At 39.4% G+C, this 24810-nt stretch overlaps 1 protein-coding gene across 3 annotated transcripts in view; it reads right to left on the reverse strand.

Moving 5' to 3' along the window:
• Positions 1 to 24810, reverse strand: part of RERE (arginine-glutamic acid dipeptide repeats) — a 462172-nt gene that overhangs the window by 197173 nt on the left and 240189 nt on the right. For all 3 annotated transcript variants that reach the window (XM_030805464.1, XM_003274304.3, XM_030805463.1), the window contains 2 exons: positions 4384 to 4489; positions 3439 to 3535 (listed from right to left, as the gene is read on the reverse strand). In XM_030805464.1, the coding sequence (XP_030661324.1) occupies positions 3439 to 3535; positions 4384 to 4489 (203 nt within the window). The remainder of the gene's footprint in view (positions 1 to 3438; positions 3536 to 4383; positions 4490 to 24810) is intronic.

Raw genomic sequence — 24810 nt, forward strand, 5'->3', positions numbered from 1 at the left:
TAGGCCAGCGCGTCCACACACACACACGTGACACACCAGTAGGCCGGCATGTCCATATACACGCGTGCAACACTGTACCACTAGGCCAGCACATCCACAAACATGACACCACACTACTAGGCCAGTGCGTCCACACACGTGTGCGACACCACACCACTAGGCCAGTGCGTCCACACACGCGTGTGCGACACCACACCACTAGGCCAGTGCGTCCACACACGCGTGTGCGACACCACACCACTAGGCCAGTGCGTCCACACACGCGTGTGCGACACCACACCGCTAGGCCAGTGCATCCACACACGCGTGTGCGACACCACACCACTAGGCCAGCACGTCCACACACACGCAAAATTGCACCATTAGGTCGGCGCGTCCACATGCACAAGACACTGCACCACTAAGCCAGCGTGTCCACACACACATGACACTGCACCATTAGGTCAGCTTGTTCAGTGACGAAACAACCACCTGTCATCTGATGTCTTTGAAAAAAATCCAGTAGTCAAGTCACAAAAGGATGTTGTATTTGAAACTTACAAAATCAAATTCAAGGTAAAAGTTTCACAAAGCAGCTACCACTTTTTACGACCACTTTAAAGAAACACCACAAGAGAAAAAAAAAACTAATTAATGAGGATTCTAATTATATACCCAGTGAAAAAAGGATAAAGTATTACCACTGTAGCACTCCAGCTGTGGTGGCCAGTGAAAAGGACAGTGAAAGGACAGTGACTTACACATTTACACATCTCCAAGAAACATCTGATTGTAAACTTAGCTACAGTAAATTCATGGAAATCAGATGGAATTATTTAGGATAACTTGTTCTTCTAAAAATGCTAAAGATAAAAATGGGCCAGGGGTGGTGGCTCATGCCTGTAATCCCAGCACTTTGGGAGGCCGAGGTGGGTGATTACCTGAGGTCAGGAGTTCAAGACCAGCCTGGCCAAGATGGTGAAACCCTGTTTCTACTAAAAATACAAAAATTAGCTGGGCATCGTGGCACATGTCTGTAGTCCCAGCTACTCGGGAGGCTGAGGTAGGAGAATCACTTGAACCTGGGGGGCAGAGGTTGCAGTGAAGTGAGCCAAGATCAAGCCACTGAGCTCCAGCCTGGGTGACAGAGCAAGACTCTGTCTCAGAAAAAAAGATTCTACAAATCTCAATACCAATGATAAGTACTCAAATATATTGCTTTTAAGCATTTATGTCAAAACATGTTGAATACACAGTTACATATCTCACATACTTGTTCAACTGAAACTCTAAATCACTTAAAATCTTTTCCCTCAACCCGTGAGACAAGATGGAAAGAGGAAAGAAAGAGTATGCAAACCAGTATAAGAAGTATTCCAGGATTTGGCTGAGTGTGGTGGTTCACACTTGTAATCCCAGCACTTTGGGAGGCCAAAGTGGGTGGATTGCTTGAGCTTAGGAGTTCAAGACCAGCCTAGGCAAGATGGTAAAACCTCATCTCTACAAAAAACACAAAAATTAGCCAGGTGTGGTGGTGCACACCTGTAGTCCCAGCTACTTGGGGAGGTAGGATTGCCTGAGCCCAGGAATTTGAGGCTGCAGTTAGCCATAATCTCACCACTGCACTCCAGGCTGGACAACAGAGCAAGATCCTGTCTCAAAAAAAAAAAAAAAAGACAAGAAATATTCTAGGATTAAGTCACCGGTCCCAGCTAACAATATTCCAGGATTAAGTCACCCGTCCCAGCTAACAATATTCCAGGATTAAGTCACCGGTCCCAGCTAACAATATTCCAGGATTAAGTCACCGGTCCCAGCTAACAATATTCCAGGATTAAGTCATTGGTCCCAGGTAACAATATTCCAGGATTAAGTCACTGGTCCCAGGTAACAATTCAACTGTTCCATCAATATAATCAACCCTGCATTAACTTCCTTTGTTCAGCAAGTGAGCTTTAGCTTGGAAAGCCAATCTTAAAAGTCACACAAAGCTTGTGGAAATTCAGAAGAAGGTTATAAAACACTGAGAAACTCTCTAAATTCATCTAAATTCCTGTAAAAAGTCAAACCTAACTACATCCATGCCATACCCCACAGCAGAGTTGGCAAACTATGGCCAAAAAAGCCATATCTGGCACACCGCCTGCTTCCTGTGGCCTGAGAGAAGAGTTTTTCCATTTTTAAATGGCTGAAAAAGAAAGCAAAAGAAGAATATTTCCTGACACATGAAAATTAAATGAAACTCAAATTTCAATATCCATAAAGTTTTATTGCAGCACAGCCACTTCATTTATTTCCATGTTGTCTATGGCTTTTATGCTACAATGGTTGAGCTGAGTCACTGCAACAGATACCATGTGAAATATCAGCTGACCCGAAAAGCTTGCCAAAGCCTGCCCTAAAGTTGCTACTAATTTACCTTGAAATAACTGACTTTAGCTATGTAGCTTTGCAAAAAAGACTCCAGGTGGTTTTCCTGAATACCATCTGAGCATCAGAATGGAGAAATTATTGTAACTCATTGTAGTTTTAAGACAAAAGCTACCAAAATCCTAGTATTTTGTTAAAACCATATTACGGTATTTAACAAAAAAAGTAGTCTTTCACCACTTTATTACTGATTATTTCCAGTGAGGAAAGGGTTTTAAGAATATTAATAGTCTTACTTCCTATACCACTTAAAAGGCCCAAAGTCAGCCATACACACACAAAATGAGCCATTATGGCCATCCTTTTCTTGAAAGAGACAGAAAATACCCAAAGATGCAAATGTCATGGTCATATTTTTGACATAATTCCTGAAGACATTATGACTGGCTGGAATGTTACCGTCTGCCTCAGAATGAAATCTTCAATACCTTTCTACCCATCTCTTCCCCCTGCCAATGAAGCTGTATAGTAGGAAATTTTTCAGACATACAGAAAATGGAAGAATAGTTCAATGAAAATCTCTATAAATTTTGCCTGGGTTCTCAATTAATTACACGCTGCCATATCTGCTTCATCCATTTCTCTATCTTTTCTAGTGGCAGGAATTAAGTCTTTAGAAAGTAAACTGCAGACCATCAGAACACTTTTTCCCACCTCAGCTTCCCAAAATGCCACGATTACAGATGTGAGCCACTGCACCTGGCCCATCGGAACATTTCACCCATATACTTCAGCAAACAATACCAGGATAATAATTTCCAAGGAAATGAAGATACAATAATATAGAAACGGCGTTAAAAAGTAAATTATCAAAAAAGAGAGAGAGAGAGGTAAAGCTAGATTAGTGAAGACATGGAGAACCTCTGCAATCTCAACAATCCGGAGGGGACACTGGAATGTTCACTCTGAGGCCAAAAGAGGAGTCTGATTAATACAGTGACTACTAAAAGATCAGGAGAGATTAGACCCTCCACCTCCTGCACTCAGTGACTCCTCCTTCACATGGAAGAGCATGTCTCCAGTACTTACCTAAGGGCAGCAGCATGGTAAGTGTCAACGTAATCAGAAATGAAGAGCTCTCGGTTCTTGATAACTGGGTCTGTAATGACAAGTTCTCTTCCAGAGTCTGTCAAAAAATTAATTAAGAGGACATTAAAACTGAGTTACCCAAAACAAGTAAAAAAATTTTGTAAAACTTTTCTTTCAGGTTTACCACCCACTAAATAACCAGGCCTGGTTAGCATCGTAAGTATGCAAAATAGAGAAGAGGAATCATAAATTGCAAGAATAACAGTAACAGAATGTACAGTTTTTGTCAACAAAGTATCTTCTTGGCTATGTTTTATACCGCTTACTAAGACCCTATATTTTGCCAAAATGGATTAAGCACAAATGGAAAAAGAAGAAAAACAACTATCTTATCTTAGCACCTCCTTCAACTACCAAAAAACTTAGTGATCCTCTCCATCTTATTTTTCTTGCTAAATATTACAAAATGTAGTGGACTCACACAGCTTCCATTGAAAAGAATATTTTTAACAAGGAACTATAATTTACACGCTTTAACAGAGGTTATTTTATAGTTTCAAAGAAAGAAAAAAAAAACCCAGAAAGATAAAAAAAGAACATCATTCTTCCAAGCTGTTTTTCATTGGTTTGTTGACTGTGAGAAGAGTGGAGCAGGATCAGGGCCAGGCAAAGTTTGATGCCAGTGCCAGCACTGCCACTTAGAGGATGCATGGCCCCAGCAACGTCCTTAGCATCTCTCAACCTCAGTTTCCTCATCTGGAACTGGAGAGGGACAGACCCACCTCACGTGACTGACTGGTAGCCAATGTGAATCATCAAGCATAAGGCCTACAAACACTCCAAAATCCATTTTTCAAAAAGTTATCTTCATTTAATGAATGTCTTTAGAAAGAACTTTGCCCAAAGCTAAGAAATACACGAATCAAACCAGAAGGACATATTTACCATTTTCATTATGTCGATCCTGAACCAAATGCTGATACACAGAATCTGGAACCTCAGATTGACGGTAGTACCATTTGACGTTCATGAGGAGATGGTCCCTCTTACTCTGAAAAGGAAAATCTAACAGCGTTAGGAACAGGATTTCAGGTGGCCACAAGTGCATATCATACCCATGACCAAAAGCCCCTGTAAACGGGTGGACAGGCAGATAGGGAGAGACACAATTACCATCAGGACCACAACAATACATAAGTCAGTTATGAGGTCAAATTTTATTTTTTAAAAACACCCATCAATAGACCCTCTCACTTTATCCCTCCAAACTGCTTATTTCAGGAAACAAAAGGAGACCAGTCTTGAATCTGTTTATCTCCCCAGTTTGATTAACTAATCCATTCAATATTACCTTTTTATTTAACATTAACTACACAATACTACATTAATATATCCTTCTATTTTAATCTTTAATCATTTTGGTAAATATTTAGAATCAGTGTTAGCTGACTGTCAAGGCTCATTAAGGGCAATAGGCTAGAAAGAACTTACCCCGTAAGGCCTGGCACAAAATAATCTCTTCTCCAAGGTTTGCCTATTACCCAGACTAAATTAGATTCTCCTTCCACTGTTTAGCCACAGTTATTGTTAAGTGCCAGATGAATATAGCGAAGAATGGGTGGTGATGAAGGTACTATGGGTCCAGAGACCTCATCTCATTTATTTCCGAATCTCCAGATAATAGAACATCTTGTATATAATTATTTGTGAATAATGAAGAGTTTTATGATTATCACATAAATGATCCTGTAAATGTTTGTAGGACACTGAACTATGTTATCCCTAAAAGTTAATTTTGTTCCCAGTTTGTTCAGAGAATAAAGGATCAAATACTGCCCTTCCATTACCAAGTTATGGGGCTACAGCTTGCAAAAGATCATCTCTGTGGCTGGTCAAGAAATAGCTCAACAGGGAGTGCACTGAGGTTTCCTGCGGCCTCCTAAAATACTTTTCCAACCCATGTGTAGCCTTAACAGGCTTCTCCAAGGTGAATGCAGTCATGCCTTTCAGCAGCCTCTACATTCTCATCACAGGCCTGTTGATCAGTAATGAATGAGAGCTAAAATTCAAGAAACGCCTCATGTTTATAAAGGGGATGCCTAAATCCTAAAATATGATAAAAGAGCCCTCATTAATGAAGGAAGACGCTTCCTGCTTTAACGAGCAGTCACAAATATAGCCAACACTAAAACACCAGGAAGGTTCCAAAAAACCTTTGCTAAAAAACACTTAAAAGCCATTTAAAGAATCAGAAAGATGACAATTGCCACAAGTTTCAACAGAGCTCAAATGTGAAGATGTGTTATTTCTTTTTTTTTTTTTTTTTAGAAGGAGCCTCACTGTGTCACCCAGGCTGGAGTGCAGTGGCGTGATCTCGGCTCACTGCAACCTCCACCTCCTAGGTTCAAAACGATTCTTCTGCCTCAGCCTCCCAAGTAGTTGGGATTATAGGTGTGTGCCACCACGCCCAGCTATTTGTTGTATTTTTAGTAGAGACATGTTTTGACAATGTTGGCCAGACTGGTCAGGAACTCCTGACCTCAAGTGATCCATCCACCCGCCTCGGCCTCCCAATGTGCTGGGATTTCAAGCATGAGCCACCACGCTGGCCGAAAATGTGCTGTTTCAAAGTAAACACAAAAATTAGCCAGGTATGGTGGCGCATGCCTATAATCCCAGCTACTCGGAGGCTGAGGCAGGACAGAATTGCTTGAACCTGGGAGGCGGAGGTTGCGGTGAGCCAAGATTGCGCCATTGCATTCCAGCTTGGGCAACGAGAGCAAAACTCCAATCTCAAAAATAAATAAATAAATAAAACAAAAAACAGAACAAAACAAAACAAAAAACCAAAGTAAATAACATAAATACCAAGATTCATTCTTTGCATTTAACTATGCCAAATACACATGCCTACAAAAATAGGGCATCATCACTGGTTTAATTACACTTTATACATAGAATAATCCTACATGATGAGCACTCTTTAATATTTATCCATTTTATGCCTTTATATTAAAATTTTTGACGGCAAAAAAATTTTCTACACTGTTTATGCTGCAGATGGGAAAAAGAGGACATACCAGTATGTTAAATAAATAGAATAAATGTTACATGTAGCAGTTTAGAGAAATAATCACTTTCAGCAGGGGATTATGGACGTGCTAACATCTGACTTGAGAAAAAATGGGAGAGATTTCAATGAATTTTTTCATTGAAAGACATAAAGATAGACAAACTATTGAACATATCCAGACCCCACAGTCCATCTGCACGCGTCGAGGAAGCCATTCTGGGGAAATATGGAGAAGAACCTGAGTCCTGACTGTGTCTGGCCTTTAGTGAGCTTACAGGACAACTGGAGTTTTCTAACTCTATTGCTGACCAAATACACAGGCAGCAAGGGACAAATCGCCAGGACATGGGAGAGCAGCTAGAAAGTGTAGGAGATCAGAATATACCACCTCAAAATATGCTCTCTGGCACAAGGATTATTTTGCCAAGAACTTAAGAGGGGTACAGGAAAAATTATATTTCGTCTCCAACAAAACTTAGTTTCTTCCCTAGGCAGGATAATAAAAAGCAAGAACAGAATAAGATTACTCATTATAGGAAAAATATATATAAACCAGGGGAAGAAGCAGCACCTGTTTGGCAGTGCTCGGGGATGCAATCAGTTAAAATACACCGTCTATAATAAGCACTCGCTCAACCTCAGCACTACTGACATTTGGGCCAGAGGATTCTTTGTTGTGGGGATCTGCCTGTGCACTGTTAGATGCTTAATGACATCCCTGGCTTCTAACCACTAATTGCCAGTAGCACCCAACCTCCAGTTCTGACAACCAAAACTGTCTCTAAACATTGCTAAATCTCCTCTGTGGGGACAAAATTGTCCCTAGTTGAGAAATCACTGGTCTAGTAATTCATTTTGTTTTGTTTTTTAAGGAAAACAAAACCAGAATGGCAGAAATAAAACCTGGTTCAAGCACTACAGGGTAGGGAAGATGGCCTGCGGGAAAGAAGATGGGAAGGCCTGTGGCCCCTCCAATCTCAACTCCATCACTTCCCATGTATGTGACTTCAGGCACATGACCGAGATTCTCCCAGTCTCCCCTTTTCTGTAAAAAGGAGATACTGAAATCTACCTAAAATAATTACTGAAAGAATAAAAAAGACAGAAAGCATCCAGAACTGAGTAGGTGCTCAATGAATATTGTTTCCTCTATTGGCAGGTGACTGTAACCAATAGTTCACAGAGAAATCTGAAGAACTGCGTCGAGAACTGCAGGAATTACTTCTTCACCAGAACTTGGTTTCCTGCAAGGGATGATAGTGATGTCTAGTCACTGAGCTACTAATACACGCTTCAGTGCTCACAGAAATGAATTACTTCACTGAGCATATAGGAGTCCAGATCTACTAGCACTCCTAACAACAATGTTTCAAAATCTACCGTCTATGTATTTCTGCAACACATTTAAGACATCTGAAAACCTGAAGGGCAACAGAAATACCTTTTAGATACAGTAACTCAAATTTGTACAATGTCTATTTTTCAGAACCAAGCCAGGGATACTGGTGATCTTCTGAAGTACAATATCTATGTTCTCTTATTACGTAGGAATACCTACTGATTACACACACAAATAAATTAACTGCTTTGGTTTATTTGTACCTAGATGTATGACTCCTAATATTATACTTGACAATGGCAGTGAAAGAACTATTGGATTCCCCAATGCAGTACTATGCAATAACCAGGGAGTGGCAGCATTGTGCTAAAAAGACTTCACAATCAATTCTACAAATTAAACACATAAAGGTAGACTGGAAGTAAACAACAATTTGGAACAAATTTAAGTAGCTGTAATATCCAAAATCTTTCTAAATAGGCAGGTAACTTAATTAAAAATTAAGTCTATAAAGGGAGGCAGTGTGTGGTTTCAGCAGGTACTAGATTAAAATTAGGTAATCTAGGATTGCAGTTCAGTCTGCAACCGCTAGTTGCAACCTTAGTGGAGTCTCCCCAACCCTCTGAAAAGTGAAGGGATGGAACAAAATTGTTTCTATGCTCTCTTGCCATTCTTCCATGTTTATATCTAGATTTCCTCCTCAAACAAAACCAAGGAGATAAAATGATGCTGTGGGAAAATCTCTAATTTTTTCTCTGTACTGGCTAACAGTGCCATCCTAAAGAAGGTTTACAAATTAAAATGTCACCTTCAGTGGAAGCTGGCCACTGCTATACTGAGGGAAGAAGACAGCATCCCCTCCCTGAGTAAGTGTTCCAGAGCTACCTCAGACACAAAAGTATTGCTCGAAAGTTAGACACAGGTAATTATGTAATGCCTACTACTCACTAGTTGAAGAATTTTGTTCAAAATCACAGAAAATTAAAGCCAGACATGAATTTAGAGATCATGCGATTCAAAAAAAACTGTCTAAGTTTGAATCCTGGCTCTGCAACTTACTAAGCTACATGACTTTGGGCAAGTAACTTCTCCAAGCCTCAATGCTCTCATATACAAAATGGGAGAAAACCAAGTTTCTACCTTATTCGGTTGTGAGGATTAAATAAATTAATATAAATCAAGTGGATGAGCTCAATAAATGTTAGATATTACTATCATTGTTTTACAGAAAAAGAGAGCAGCCAAGATAGAGAGAAAAGAGGTCACTTAAAGGTTTTGCTTCTCTAAGATTCAAAATTATGTTAGTAATAGCAATATAAAAATAAGTCATACAGCAAATTAAAAGGAAAATGTCTTCACTTTTCCAACAATTCTAGAAGCTTATCAAGAATTTCTTAACAAATAAGCCTCATTTTTACTACCAATATAATTTAACAATGGCATAAATGTCAAAATGTTTATAAATAATATATTTTAAACAGAATGTGGAATAAAGAGGGAAGTGAAGCTTCCTGTGTGAAAGCACCCTAGGGTATACTTCTGAATAGAAAGAGGAGCCCACTGGGAAGTAAACAACTTCTCACCCATTTGTTTGTTTGTTTGTTTGTTTGTTTAGAGACAAGGTCTCACTCTGCTACCCAGGCTGGAGTGCAATGGCACCATCATGGCTCACTGCAGCCTCGACCTCCCAGGCTCAAGTGATCCTCCCACCTCAGCCTCCTGAGTTAAGCAGGAACACAGGCACCCAGCTAATTTTTAAAATTTTTTGTAGAGGTGGACATCTTGCTATGTTTTAAACCACTAAACAGGGGCACATCCAATCTGCTTACAATAAAGTTTCGGGGCTCTGTGCAAAAAAAAAGGGGAGGGGGAGTTGTTTCTGGGCTACATTATGGACACTGGCTGGATTTCTCTTGAAATGAACAATATATGTCGATTTAAGGAGATTAATAGAGGACAAAATCCATCCCCCAAATCTGGGCTTAGAAAAAAGATCCTTATGGTAGCTATTTGGGAGCAGAATAGCAAAGATTTCTACACATCTTTGAATATCAGACAACAGTGTTGAGATTTAACAAATTTAAAATAACTGAAATGAAACACTCAGAACTAGGTAATTAACAAGGGGTAGACTAGGGGAAAAGGAAGGCAATGGAGACAGGCAAGGCCAAGAAAAAGTTGCTGTTGAAGGGCAACTGTGTTGTCATCAGCAACATACAACACAGTCTGCCCAAACACAGACACAGGGTCTAATGTTGAGATGGAAACTTCCTTTCCTGGAGATCTTTCATGATTATTAATTTAGTGTTTTATCAATTTAAACAGCCTGAGTCTTTCCCAGAAACAGTCTTAATATCAGCCTCAGGGCAATGTTTTTCCACAACATAAAAACAGTAATAATAATCGAGGGGGTATCTGGATAGTTCATAAATACCAATGGGACTAGGGCAGAGAGAGAGAGAGTCCTTCATACAGAGGTGGCCTGCAAGCCACATGGAACAACTGTAAATTCACCTACGATACAGAGGAAAGAGCTTCTTTGTCCCATTGATCACCAGCTGATGATACCTGCCACCAGCTCATAGCAGGGATCATCAGGTCCCCAAAGCCTCCAAAACAGACCACTCCTGTCCCTCTGTGTTATCAAATGTGCCAGGGATATCAAGGCCAAAGACAGCCTCAACAGAGTACAAAGATGGATATTAGCAAATAAATAACTTTGCCAAGTCAAAACAATCTGCTAGAGAGAAGAGGATTAACCTCCTGCATATTTTTAACTGCTTAGTCATGGGGGCTCTTGATTCAGAACCAAGTGAAATCAGATCAAAATTCTTACTTTATAAGCCAATATAGCCAACCAAGTTTCTCCAGAAATTTGGGATGAAGTGGCTAACGTGTATACTGTATGGCTTAAAAAGATACTTTCTGAAGAAACTTTTCATGCATTTCCACAACATGGTGATAATAAGGTTAAGAGCTGTCTGAACATTAGAGGTTTACTGTATAATTCAGAAATGTATACATAAAACTTTTAATTGGTAGTCAGATACTAATTAAGCATACAGAGGGGGGAAAACTGTCTCCTAGAGACATCACTATCTCCCTTCAAGTGCGCTCACCAACCAGTTTAAAGAGGCATTAACTCTGCCTGTTGAGCCCACCTCCACTTACAGGACAATGACTGTTAGACATGTCACCTTAGCTAAGACCTTGGGGACACAGTCATAATGGCTTCGATCATTCCTGACTTCAAGGGAGAAGGGTAGGGACAGACAATGGGGTCAAAGATCGCTATTCTTCAAAGGTCAAACCTAACTCCAGATGCAGACTGAGTAACCTCTTATCCAAAATACCTGGGACCAGAGGTGTTACTGATTTCAGAATTTTCTAGATTTTGGAATCTTTGGGTATACATAATGAGATATCTTGGGGATGGGACCCAAGTCTAAACACAAAATTCATTTATGTTTCATATAAACCTCATACACATAGCCTGAGCGTAATTATATAAAACATTTTAATAATATATGCAGCCTGTCACAAAGGTCAGATGTGGAATTTTCTACTTACGGCGTCATGTCAGCACTCAAAAAGTTACAGATTTTCAAATTAGAGATGCCCAACCTGTATTTATTTACACAGGCAAATCAAAACTAAAGATAAGCTTTCTGTACCAGTCATAGTTACCCAACTTTGTGGATAAATATCTGAAATTAAATTTAATTCAATTAAAATGAAATTAGATCCAGGAATCCCACTTCTGTGAATTTACCAAAATATTTAAAATCAGTTTGTCAAAGAAAAGCCTGCACTCCCAAGTTTATCACAGCACTATTCACAATAAACAAGTTAGGGAATCAACCTCAGTGCCTATCAACAATGAATGGATACAGAAAATGTGGTGTGTGTGTATGTATGTACGTGTGTGTGTGTGTGTGTGTGTATGTGTGTATAAAACTACTATTCAGCCTTTAAAAAGAAGACTCCTGTCATATGCAACAACATGAATGGAACTGGAGAATATTATGCTAAGTTAAATAAGCCAGGAATTGAAAGACAAATACCACATGTGCTTATTACATGTGGACTCAAACAACCCAACTCACGGAAGTGAAGAGAAGTGGTTACAGAGGCTGGGCAGTGGGGGAATGCGGAGCTAATGCTCAAAGGGTATAAAATCTCAGTAAAGAATAACTGGGTTTTTTAAATGATCGACTGCACAACATGATTAATATAGTTAATAACAGTGTATTGTACATTTCAAAATTGGTAAGAGTAAATTTCAAATGTTCTCATCATAAAAAATGACAAGTAATTGAGGTGATGGTATGTTAATTAGCTTGATTTAATTATTCTACATTGTATTAATGAATCATACATCATTTTGTACTCCATACATATATACAATTATAAGTTGTCAACTTACAACAAAATGAAATTTTAAAAATGAAATTAGATAGGAAATATCTTGTAATATTTCAAGCCTCTACCCTACTTAACATAAGACTCTAAGAATGGCAGGGAACCATGGTGTATGCCTGTAATCCCACCACTTTGAGAGGCAGAGGCAGGTGGATCACCTGAGGTCAGGAGTTCATGACCAGCCTGGCCAACATGGCGAAACCCTGTCTCTACTAAAAACACAAAAATTAGCTGGGCGTGGTGGTGGGTGCCTATAATCCCAGCTACTCGGGAGGCTGAGTGAGGCAGTAGAATGGCTTGAACCCAGAAGGTGGAGGTTGCAGTGAGCAGAGATCGTGCCATTACACTCCAGCCTGGGCAACAAGAGCGAAACTCTGTCTCAAAACCAAACAAACAAAAAGGATCTAAGAATTTTACATATCTATATATACATTATCTGTATAACTTTATAGCCATTACAGCTCAAAACGCCAGGAAAGAGGTATAGAAAAACCTAAAGCAGAGTACACCACCAGGCCTCAGGCCATCAAGGTTCATGTATCCCAGGGTTCTGCTCTGACATGGGGACCAGCAGGTAAGGGGAAAAGCTGAAATACTGACTCCACAGATTTTTCTCAGGGGAAAGAAAGGACTCTGAATATACTTTATAATCACACCATCCTATACACATCTCCCAAATGCACTGAGTTATTAAACATTTTGTTTCATTTTGAGAGGGCAGAGTGAGGGCAAGTAAATTTCTTATTGCCATTGATAAAGTATCCATTCTTGTTTGGTCCTGGAACACCTTCTCCCAACCTCGGTGTATTTTAGTGTAGGGCTGGGACTGAACAGACCTAAAAATCCACGGGGTCATCTTCTGCATCCACTCTCAGTGGTGCCTGAACCCACCTGTGGAAGGACCACGGCTGTGGCACAGCTCCCCTCAGGTGGCCACACTACTCCCATTTCTAAAATACCTTAAAACAAAGGGCAGGTAGAGGAAAAATAAAACAAAATAAAATACCTGGGCTGGGCGTGGTGGCTCACACCTGTAATCCCAGCACTTTGGGAGGCCAAGTCAGGTGGATCACGAGGTCAGGAGTTCAAGATCTGCCTGGTCAAGATGATGAAACCTCGTCTCTACTAAAAATACAAAAATTAGCCGGGCGTGGTGGTGACCGCCTGTAATCCCAGCTACTTGGGAGGCTGAAGCAGAGAATTGCTTGAACCCAGGAGGCAGAAGTTGCAGTGAGCTGAGATCGCACCACTGCACTCCAGCCTGGGCGACAGGGCAAGACTCTGTCTCCAAAACAAAACAAAACAAAACAAAAAAACCTGAAAACAAAAATTAGATGGGACACAGAATCCTATTGGTGGTAACATCACATTTATTAGCATTTCCAAATGGGTATACCTGGAACTACTGGTATATCCAATATACAGCAGACTACTGGAGGGGTCTGCTCAGAACTGGAATAGTAATTTTTTTTTTTTTTTTTTTGAGACGGAGTCTCACTCTGTCACCCAGGCTGGAGTGCAGTGGTGCGATCTCGGCTCACTGCAACCTCCGCCTCCAGGGTTCAAGCAATTCTCCTGCCTTAGCATTCTGAGTAGCTGGGACTACAGGCACGTGCCACCACACCCAGCTAATTTTTTGTATTTTTAGTAGAAATGGGGTTCCATCGTGTTAGCCAGGATGGTCTTGATCTCCAGACCTCGTGATCCACCTGACTCGGTCTCCCAAAGTGCTGGGATTTCAGGTGTGAGGCACCACACCCGGCCAGAACTGGCATAATGAATTTTTAAAGAAAAGTAAGTGGATGAAAGAAATAGAAGCAAACCATGGCCACATCCAACTGACTAGGCTGCTTACTGTTTGTAGGCACTAGGATCAAGGTTACAGGCTCATTTTCAAAACCTATGAGTGGTATTCAATTCAAAAGACTGTTGTCAGGAGATAACATCAGCATCTGGGTCTGTGTGAAAGGATTTAGATCACCTTCTATCAGATGTTGAAGCATGAAGGGGGAATGGTAGGAAGGCAGATGACTTTTTACAGTGTTTACAATCAAGATATACAAATAACTGGCTACATACAAACACTCAGAAAGATGATGTAACTATGAATGTAATGAAGCACAGGCTCAGATGATCAGCAAGAATTTCAAAACCACTATTTCTTCATGATTCCTTGTTTGTTAAACTTCTGCCGCTGTTAAATTATTTTTACACTTTAATATGGAGAAAAACCAACCAATATTTTGGTAGGAACTAAAACAGTGCATGAAAACTAAATCATCTCTGAAATGCTAGCTAAGGAGTCAAAACTCATTAAGGATTTTCTACTTAGGATTATATTGTGTACGAACACTGAAATTTTCAGACAATTCATTCTTGTATTTGATTGTAGCAGAGAGGCCAAAATTAAGTACAGGTAAAACCTTGGGAATATTTGTACTTCTTGCCCTCACCTGTAAACTATAAGGCTAGGTAACTAGATAACCTCTGTTGTCCTTAATGTCACACACACACACACACACACACAAACTATACGTAAAGGGGACTTAGCAGATAGGGACAAACATAGCAAACTAAAGAGTACTTCTGTAGCTCCCCAAAAGTATCCCACAATGTACTTCAACCTGACTATGGGGGTTAATATCAGGTGTCTGAACTGGATTAAGGGACATCTAGATAGTTGGTAAAGCATTATTTCTGGGTGTGTCTGTACAGGTGTTCCTGGAGGAGATTGGTGTGTCAGATGGTAGCCTGCGTGGGAAGATCTGCCGTCAATGTAGGTGGGGCAGCATCTAATCGGCTGGGGTCCAGAACAGAACAAAAAAAGCAGGGAAAAGAAGACTTTGCTCTATCTCCAGGAGCTAAGACACCTTTCTTCTCCTACCTTTGGACATCAGAACTCTAGATCCTCCAGCCTTTGGACTGAGGACTCACACCAGTGGCCCCCCAGGCTCTCTGGCCTTCAGCCTCAGACAGAGTTGTACTATAGGTTCCTTTGGTTCTGAGGCTTTTGAACTTGAACTGAGCCACACTATCGGCTTCCCCGCATCTCCAGCTTGCAGATGGCCTGCAATGGTCTGAATGTTTGTCACCCTCAGCAACTCATGCTGAGACTTAATCCCCAATGTAACAGTATTAACAAGTGAGGCCTTTAAGAGGTGATTAGATCACAAGGAGCCTGATAACTCATTAATTCATTGATGTATTCATGGGTTAACGACTTATCACAAGAGTGAGTCTCTTATAAAAGCCAGGTTGGCTCTGTCTTGTGAGCCCTATTGTCCTGGATGCCTTCCACCACATTATGGCACAGCACAAAGCCCTCCCCAGAGGCCAACCAGATGGAGCCCCTTGACCTGGGACTTCACAGCCTCCAGAACTGTAATAAATTTATTCTCTTTATAAATTACCCAGTCTCAGGTATTCAGAAAAAAGGACTAAGACATGGCTATCATGGGACTTAGCTTCTATGATGGAGTGAGACAATTCCCTTAATAAATCCCCTCTCATCTGTCTGTCTATCCATCTGTCTATCTTTCTATCCAGCCAGCCAGCCAGCCAATTGGTTCTGTCTCTCTGGAGAACTCTGACAAATACTAAATGTCAGATTCAGCTTTAAAAGTTCAGTTTTGAAGAGTCAATTTGGCAAGACGAAATTTCGCAGATAAATTAAAATCCTACACTTGGACCTCCAAAATCTGCTGACCAAACACAAAAATGAGTCCCATTCTAAACAGTATTCTCCCAGCAGCTCTGGTTTTATCAGATCAACATAGAAGCACAAATTTTCTCTTTGGTCCAAAGGATTTCTCCCATAAAGGAAGAAAAAAATAGCTATTCGTAGAGAGTGTAATAAGAAATTGTCAAATTCCCCCCTAATCCCTACTAAAGCTTTAAACTGTCCATTAAATTTCTTTAAAAGCAAAATAAAATGAGTTTAAATATCACAAAATTTGACATTTTTGTAATAATACTTTGGTTGTTGTTTGGTGATGGTGGTGATGGCAGTGATATTATTCATTTTGAGGGAATTAATGACTTCTTACACATGACATAGCCAGAAAAGTTACAGAGCTCAACCACACATCAATGGTGGGGTCAAACTTTGCCGTAATGAGCAGGATGTCAAACAAAGGGTGGGGAATTTCTCACATTATTTAACATCACATTATTTTACAAGTTAAGAGTTACCAACTTATGATTAAAGATACATGGCAGAGATTTTACAATTAAAAACTGATGATGAGCTACCATGATAATATTTCCTTGAGGTTGGGCATAGTGGCTCACATCTATAATTCCAGCACTTTCGAAGGCAGAGGCATGAAGACCGCTTGAGCCCAGTAGTTTGAGACCAACTTGGGCAACAAAGTGAGACTGTGCCTTTACAAAAAATTTAAAAATCAGACAGCATGGTGGCATGCTCTTGCAGTCCCAGTTATTCTGGAAACTGAGGCGGGAGGATCTCTTGAGCCCAAGAGCTAAAGGCTGCAATAAGCTATGATGGCACTGCCACACTCCAGCCTGGGTGGCAGAGCTAGACCCTGTCTAAAAAAAAGAAAATATTTTACTGACTCAATACACTTTTTACAGAAGCACCTCTCAAACATCTTAAGCTTCAAGATTCCTTAGATTCTTAAAAATCATTAAAGAGTCAAAGAACATGGGTTATAGCTTATCAATACTTACTGTATTTAAAAATAAAAAAATTTTTGGCTGGGTGCGGTGGCTCATGCCCGTAATCCCAGCACTTTGGGAAGCTGAGGAGGGCGGATCACAAGGTCAAGAGATCGAGACCATCCTGGCCAACGTGGTGAAAACCCTGTCTCTACTAAAAATACAAAAATTAGCTGGGCATGGTGGCGCGCACCTGTAGTCCCAGCTACTCAGGAAGCTGAGGCAGGAGAACTGCTTGAACCAGGGAAGTGGAGGTTGCAGTGAGCTGAGATCATGCCACTGCACTCCAGCCTGACAACAGAGCGAGACTCCATTAAAAAAAAAAAAAATTAATTAATTAATTAAAAAAAAATTTGGCCGGGCACAGTGACTCACACCTGTAATCCCAGCACTTTGGGAGGCCAAGGTGGGCGGATCGTGAGGTCAAGAAATCAAGACCATCCTGGCCAACATGGTGAAACCCCGTCTCTAGTAAAAATACAAAAATCAGCTGGGCATGGTGGTGCGCACTTGTAGTCCCAGCTACTTGGGAGGCTGAGGCAGAAGAATTGCTTGAACCTGGGAGGTGGAGGCTCCAGTGAGCTGAGATTGTGCCACTGCTCTGTAGCCTGGCAACAGAGTGAGACTCCATCTCAAAAATAATAAAAATAAAAATAAATAAATAATTTTTTGTAATTTGTGAATCATTAATAACAGTAATAAACCCACTACATTCTCGTGTTAACATAAATAATTATAACAAATAACTATAATTTTTAGAACGAACAAAATGTAGGAAATGAATAACACTTTTTTTCTGCAAATCTCTTTTACTTCTGGCTTAATAAGAAAACAGATTCCTATATCTACTTCTGCTTCTGTATTCAATCTGTTGAGCTATATCACACATCACTTAGCCTTTTGTGGAATGCACTGTACACTCTTGAGAGAATGACAGTGAAAAAAAGCAAATGATGTCTTGGTATCATTATGAAAATAGTTCAACCCTACAGACCCCTGGACCATAGTTAAGAACGGCTGGACTCTGAGATGAAGTCGACAAGCTGCACAGATGGCTCCAGGTGCCCTCTCTAAAAGACACAATCATTTAAATAAAAAGTATGCTCCTGAAACAGCACGATGACTAGAGATTTTAAGGCACAAATTCATTTAGATGTCAGATACTACTAAAAAGATTTCATTATTATTTATACAACCAAACATTCCAGACATTCCAGTAGAGAGCAGAAGTTACACAAGAAGAAAAATCTAAACAGGAAGCTCTCATTGCCAAATTTAAGGTATCTTTCTTTCCAAAAACTGAGCTCAGGATATAAAAGAAATATTTAAAGCTTGATTCAAACAAGTATGTATTTGTCTACATTAAAAAGGTATACTACTTTAAAACAATGGTGAACCCTTGAAGCTGAAAGCATGCAGAAAATAATAACCTAGATAATTTCCGCTATTCCAGGCAACTTTCTGGCCATTTCAAAAATGATACTGCTTCCTACCTGAGAAAACTGGCAACATTAAACAAAACCTTTAAGAAAAAGAAAGATATTAGCTTACAATGTTAACTGAATCATATCTTTTACAATGACTAATATACCTAATTTATGTGAATCTAGCAATATTCCGCCCTCTCCTGGTGATACGCTTTTTGCACCACTGCTGTCTGAATTAAACCCTGAGTGTAGAGTTGGTAACACAGTAAAGTAACTTTTAGCAACACAAATATTTGCACTTTTAAGAAGCACTAGAGACACAGTTTTAGAAATTACTGACTCAAAAGTTGGCCTGCATAACAGGAATCCAAGTACAGCCAGCAAACTTACCAATAAACAAATTCAAATAGGTGGATAAGAAAAGGGAAAATCAGCAGGAACACTAAAAAATTATATTTTCCTGGTTTATGTAAATCAGTCTGTCTTAATCTTAAATATCTTAATTATTTCTTCTCTTCCTTTAACTTAAACCAAAACGAAGACGGTAACCTTTAATGCTAATTAGTCTATTTATAACCGTTCCATCTACAACCATTTTTCTAATACAAACATGCCCTGATAGCTTATCTCAGTGCACATGCCAGACAACAAAGGCCCACTGGCCTGCTGGAGAGGAGAAATGGAAAGCAGGAAATGAGAAGCCTTAGCTAATCTCCAAATAATCGATCAGTGTATTCAGTCAAGTGTGAGCTGAGCTGGGAAAATGCTGCTTTAAAAAAGAAAGAAAGAAAATCAAAGAGCATGTGACTGGAGCCACAATTCATTTTAAAATAGGGTAATTTTTGTCAAAAAGATTCTGCATCACCTTCAAGCACCAACAACAACATACGGAAATGTTCCTATCTTCTGCAGTAAGACCCCTTCCTTTAAAATCTCTTGTCATCTTTTTTCAAAAACAAGTTTCAACTTTTGGGTTTTGTTTCTTGTTTTGGTTTATCTTAATTATTAAGGTATAATTTACATACACACAATAAAATTAACTTATTTTAGTTTCAACTAGTTTTGACAAATATATAGAGTTGTGTAACCTCCGCTAAAATCAAGATAGGCAACCTTCCCATTACCACAAAAAGACCAACTTCCATTACAGAATCAACATTTGCTGTGAGATGAAAAGGCTCTGCGTGCCAGTGTTGCCAGAAAAAACAACATTCTAATCTAACTTCCTTCCTCCATTTTAGCACACAGAGTGAAGTTAGTATGGTGAAAAACAATTCGGAGTCCGCTGTGACTCTTCTATCTATTGCTAGAGAATACTACAGACAGGAATCCCATGATCTTTAAATCAAGTAATTGGCTAGATAAAACTTCCGGGCTGAGATGTAATATGGTCTCAGGAAATTCCTAGAACATACAACAGTTTTAGTGACAACTGATATAAAAATAAACAAAAATAATTTCAAATTAGATCTGAGATACACTTTCCTCAAACTATATAAGGAATATTTATTGGGCATCTGCTAGGCACCAGACACTGTTCTGGAGATGGTCGCTGAGGATACAGAAGTAGGGAAAACAGAAAGTCCCAGTCCTGGTAGAACTTCCATTCCAATGGAGGAGAAGACCCCTTACCAATTCCCCAACCCTCTCCAGTAAAATGTCCAATAATGGTTAAGTGCTTTTAAAAGGTTATGATGAATGAAATCTGCCACTTAGTAACCATAAATCCTAGGCAAGTAACATTTATTTACACTGTTATTTAATCTCTTTGGATATTATTTTCCTTAAAATTAGTGGTCTTCTCAAAAGTACTTCAGGATAGCAGGAAAAACTGTATTGTGACCTGATACGTCATATACAGAGAAAAGTTTAAATAACCCTAATGATTCCATACAACAGTTTCTCTACCTATAGGACCTAGGAGGAAACACACGTCTTGCTTGCTCTCTTGAGCATGTTCATGAAAACTCCCAAAGGTGGCTGTAGTTTCTTGCTTTATCTTTCTTATTTTTCTTTTTAAAGTTTTATTATGAAATATTTGACAGGCAGAAAGGTATAAAAATAACAGAACCATCTGTACCAAACATACCTAAAGCAACAAAAACATTACCGAACATAAAGAAGCTGCCTGTGGAACCTGCCTACAGCCCAGAGGTAACCACCACCTTGAACTCACTGATCACTCCCATCCAGTACCTCATGCTTTTACTTAATATATATAACTAAAAATACATAAGGTATTATTTTACATGTTTTTATACTGTACATAAACGACACTAGACTCTTTGAGTTCTTCTATAATATGCTTTGTTCTTTCAGCATTATGCTTACATGATCCATCCACGCCCTAGTTCACTTAAGTGACATGTATTACCTTCATATACAGCGCATCACAATGTGTTCATACATTTTCCTGATAGTAGACATTTGGGTCATTTCTGGTTTTCCACCATTACAACCTTGGTTGTAATAAGTATTCCTATATATGCTTTCACACATAAAACTTTTCTATTCAAATTATTTAAATTACTCTGAATGTTTGGTGCCACAGCTAATGGTTCAAATTTTGGTATTGGTAAAATGTTGTTCACAGTGTCTAGGTAATTTAAATATATATTAAAGGCTAAAAAAGTTTATGTCTAAGCATGGTTTTAGATAAAGCCATTAACTGTGATGTGTTGCCTTTTATTTCTGGAGACAGTCTCATTCTCACCCAGGCTGCAGTGCAGTGGCCCAATCACAGGTCACTGCAGCCTTGACCTCCTGGGCTCAAGCTCTCCTCCTAACTCGGCCTCCTGAGTAGCTGGGACTCCAAGCAAATGCCACGAGGCCCAGCTAATTTTTGTACTTTTTATAGAGACGGGGTTTCACCATGTTGCCCAGGCTGGTATTGAACTCCTGGGCTCAAGCAATCCTCCCTCCTCAGCCTCCCAAAGTGCTGGGATTACAGACATAAGCCACTGTGCCCAACCAATGTGTTGTATTTCCATTAATAATTCACTGCAAAATATTTTCTAATTTCCACTGTGATTTCTTATTTGACCCACAGACTATTTAGAAGAATCTGGGTTCCTTCTACACATCTGTGTATTTCCCAGGTACTCCTTTTGGTCTTGATTCCTAGCTTAGTAGCACTACGGTCAGAGAACATGTTCTGTATGATTTCAATGCTCTGAAATATGTTAAGACTATGATCTATATATAGTCTTTTTTTATTTTATTTTTTTGAGATGCAGTCTCACTCTGTCACCCAGACTGGAGTGCAGTGGCACGATCTCGGCTCACTGCAAGCTCCGCCTCTCGGGTTCACGCCATTCTCCTGCCTCAGCCTCCTGAGTAGCTGGGACTACAGGCGCCCACCACCACGCCCGGCTAATTTCTTTTTGTATTTTTAGTACAGATAGGGTTTCACCGTGTTAGCCAACATGGTCTCAATCTCTTGACCTCATGATCCGCCCTCAATATTATATAGAAATGAAAATACTGAAACTTACAAAAACATGAATTTCACAAACATGCTGAGCCAAAAAAATCAGACACGAACAAATATATATTGCATTTCATTCCCTTTATATACGAAGTACGAAGGCAGACATAACTAATCTGTGATGGTAGAGCTCACAGCAGTAGTTATGCAGTTAGTGGCTAGGAGAGGTCATGAGGGTAACCTCTGAAGTGCACACATTTTATTTCTTGATACCAGAAGTTAGACAGATGTGTTCACTATATGAAAATTCACTGAGCTTTCTATTTAGAATGTTTGTTCTTTCATGAATATATATTAGACTTCAATTAAGTCTAATTTACAAAATTAAAAATTAAAATCTTTCTAAAATTAAAAGTCTAATTCGCAAATGCTAAAATTTACATATACATATATACATTAACACGTATGCGCATGAAGAATCTCTGGAAAGATACAAGAAGCTGGCAACAATTGTTGCCTCTGAGGAGGAGAACCGTGAAACAGCTTATACCAAAAAGAAAGAAAGTGCTCAAAGAATGTGAAAGACACACAAAACTCAGCCTGAAAGGACAGACCTGCTGGGCTAGTTCTGCTAGAACAACTTGAGAATCAACACATAATGTTAGTAATAGAGTAGAAACTACGAAGAAAACCAGAAATCGTGCATCCTTGCTGACACAGGTAAATGAATAAGTGAATAGTTGCTAAATAACCGGATACTTTCAGAGTCACAGGGCACCCTTCCATAAAATATTCACTGGTAACAAAGGACGAAAAAAGTAACCTTTTTTTTTTTTTTTTTTTTTTTTTTAAAGACACTGTTTTGCTCTGTTGTCCAGGCTGGAGTGCACTGGTGCAATCACAGTTCACCGCAGCCTCAACATCCCACTCTCAGACTCCCAAGTAGCTAGGACTACAGGCCTGTGCCACCACACCTGGCTAATTTAATTTTTTTTTTTTTTTTTGGCAGAGACAGGGTCTCACTATGTTGCCCAGGCTGGTCGCTAACTGCTGGCTCAAGCAATCCCCCAACCTCAGCCTCCAAAAGTGCTGGAATTAGACTTGGGCCACTGTGCCCACCTCAAAAAAGTAACTTTATAATTAACTTTTGGGCCTTGTAAACCCAATCTTAAGTGATCAAAGTGAATGCCAGTAACGGAAGGAACCAAAATTGTGCCCTACTTGGCAGGGTACAAAGAAAAGATCCCAAACCTCAATCTAATAATGAAGAAATAGCATACAAATGTAAACTCAGAAACAATCTACAATGTAACTGAACTGCAATCTTCAAAAGTGTCAAGGTCATGAAAATCGGGGGAAGACTGAAGAACTGTTCTAAAATGAAGAGGATTAAAGAAACATAACTAAGTATATAACCTGTAATTCTGATTAGATCCATTCCCTACAAAAGGCATTGAAACAAAAGCCAAAATTTTTGTGTACAGGGTCTGAGGATTAGATAGTAATAATGTTATTAATGTTAATTTTTAGGTTTGATTGTTGACTTGAGGGCTATATGAGAAAATGTCCATGTAAGAAACACACACCCATCATGTATCAGTGTGTAAAGGGGTATTTATTTGGCAACTTATTCTCCAGTGGTTCCAGGAAAAAAAAAAAAAAGAAAGTTCTCTGTGTTGTACCTGCACCTTTTCTATAGGCTTGGGGTGGGTTAGATAAAAGATTGGAGAAATAAATTTTAGTGCCAATTATAAAAATATGCAACCATAGGCAGTGGTCACTAAGAGCCATTTTGACAAACAATCAGAGTTAAAACTCAGTAAATAAGTAAGAAGAAAGTTACACATAACTTTAAGGATAAAAGTATGTTAATGCCAGCCAGTTAAAAATTAGTTTCAGGAATTTAGTCCATAATAAAGATTAAATTACAGAATAGCAGGGAAAGATGAACTATTTAATGTTTGTTGAGATTCCTAGAAAGTCATCTAAAAAAAAATTAAGTTGTATCTATACCTCATACTGTATGACTCAAAATGATCTGAAATGATTCTAAATGGGTCAAAGATTGAAATGTAAAGAATAAAACCATGATGAAAAAAATGCAAATTGAACTTATATGAAGAATATATTGTTCATACTGGCAAACATCCAAGTTGATAACACTTTGCTGGCCAGGTTATGGGAAAAGAGTCGTCATTATGTTTTACAGAAACATAAGCTGGCACAATTGTGTTACAGAAAGAGTAACTGGGCAAACATCTACCAAAATTACAAATATATTCATCTGTTTCTCCAGCAGTACAACTTACTGAAATTTATTCTAAAGATACATTTGTGCTGGGCACGGTGGCTCACACGTGTAATCCCCAGCACTGAGGCCGAGGCAGGTGGATCACAAGGTCAGGAGATCGAGACCACCCTGGCTAACACGATGAAACCCCGTCTCTACTAAAAATACAAAAAAATTAGCCAGGCGTGGTGGTGGGCGCCTGTAGTCCCAGCCACTTGGGAGGCTGAGGCAGGAGAATGGCGTGAACCCGGGAGGCAGAGGTTGCAGTGAGCCCAGATGGCGCCACTGCACTCCAGCCTGGGTGACAGAGAGAGACTCCGTCTCAAAAAAAAAAAAAAGAAAGAAAGAAAGAAAGAAATTTAATATGACTTTTGAATTTTTTTATTTTTGTTTTTTGAATTATATAAATGTTACCTATTCAAAAACTATTTTTAAAAACTCACAGGGTGTTTATTTATGTCATAGGCCTTTGCTCTCTCTGTCCCCTCTCTTTCTATCCTAGCATATTGCTGCTCTTCCTTTTTTATGTAGCTAGCCTTCCAGTGGATAGATGGTGTCTGACCAACAGAATTGGAACCTGCATCAGTCATATACTGTTAAGAGAATAAAACAGAACAGAAACAAGCCTATATAATTACAGTTGGTCATGCCAACAGTCTGGTGACCAATCTTTTACACTTAAAACTTAAGTTACACGTTTTCAACTGCTTGTAGAAG

This window comes from Nomascus leucogenys, chromosome 24 (genome assembly GCF_006542625.1).
Source record: "Nomascus leucogenys isolate Asia chromosome 24, Asia_NLE_v1, whole genome shotgun sequence".
NCBI classification, from domain to species: domain Eukaryota; kingdom Metazoa; phylum Chordata; class Mammalia; order Primates; family Hylobatidae; genus Nomascus; species Nomascus leucogenys.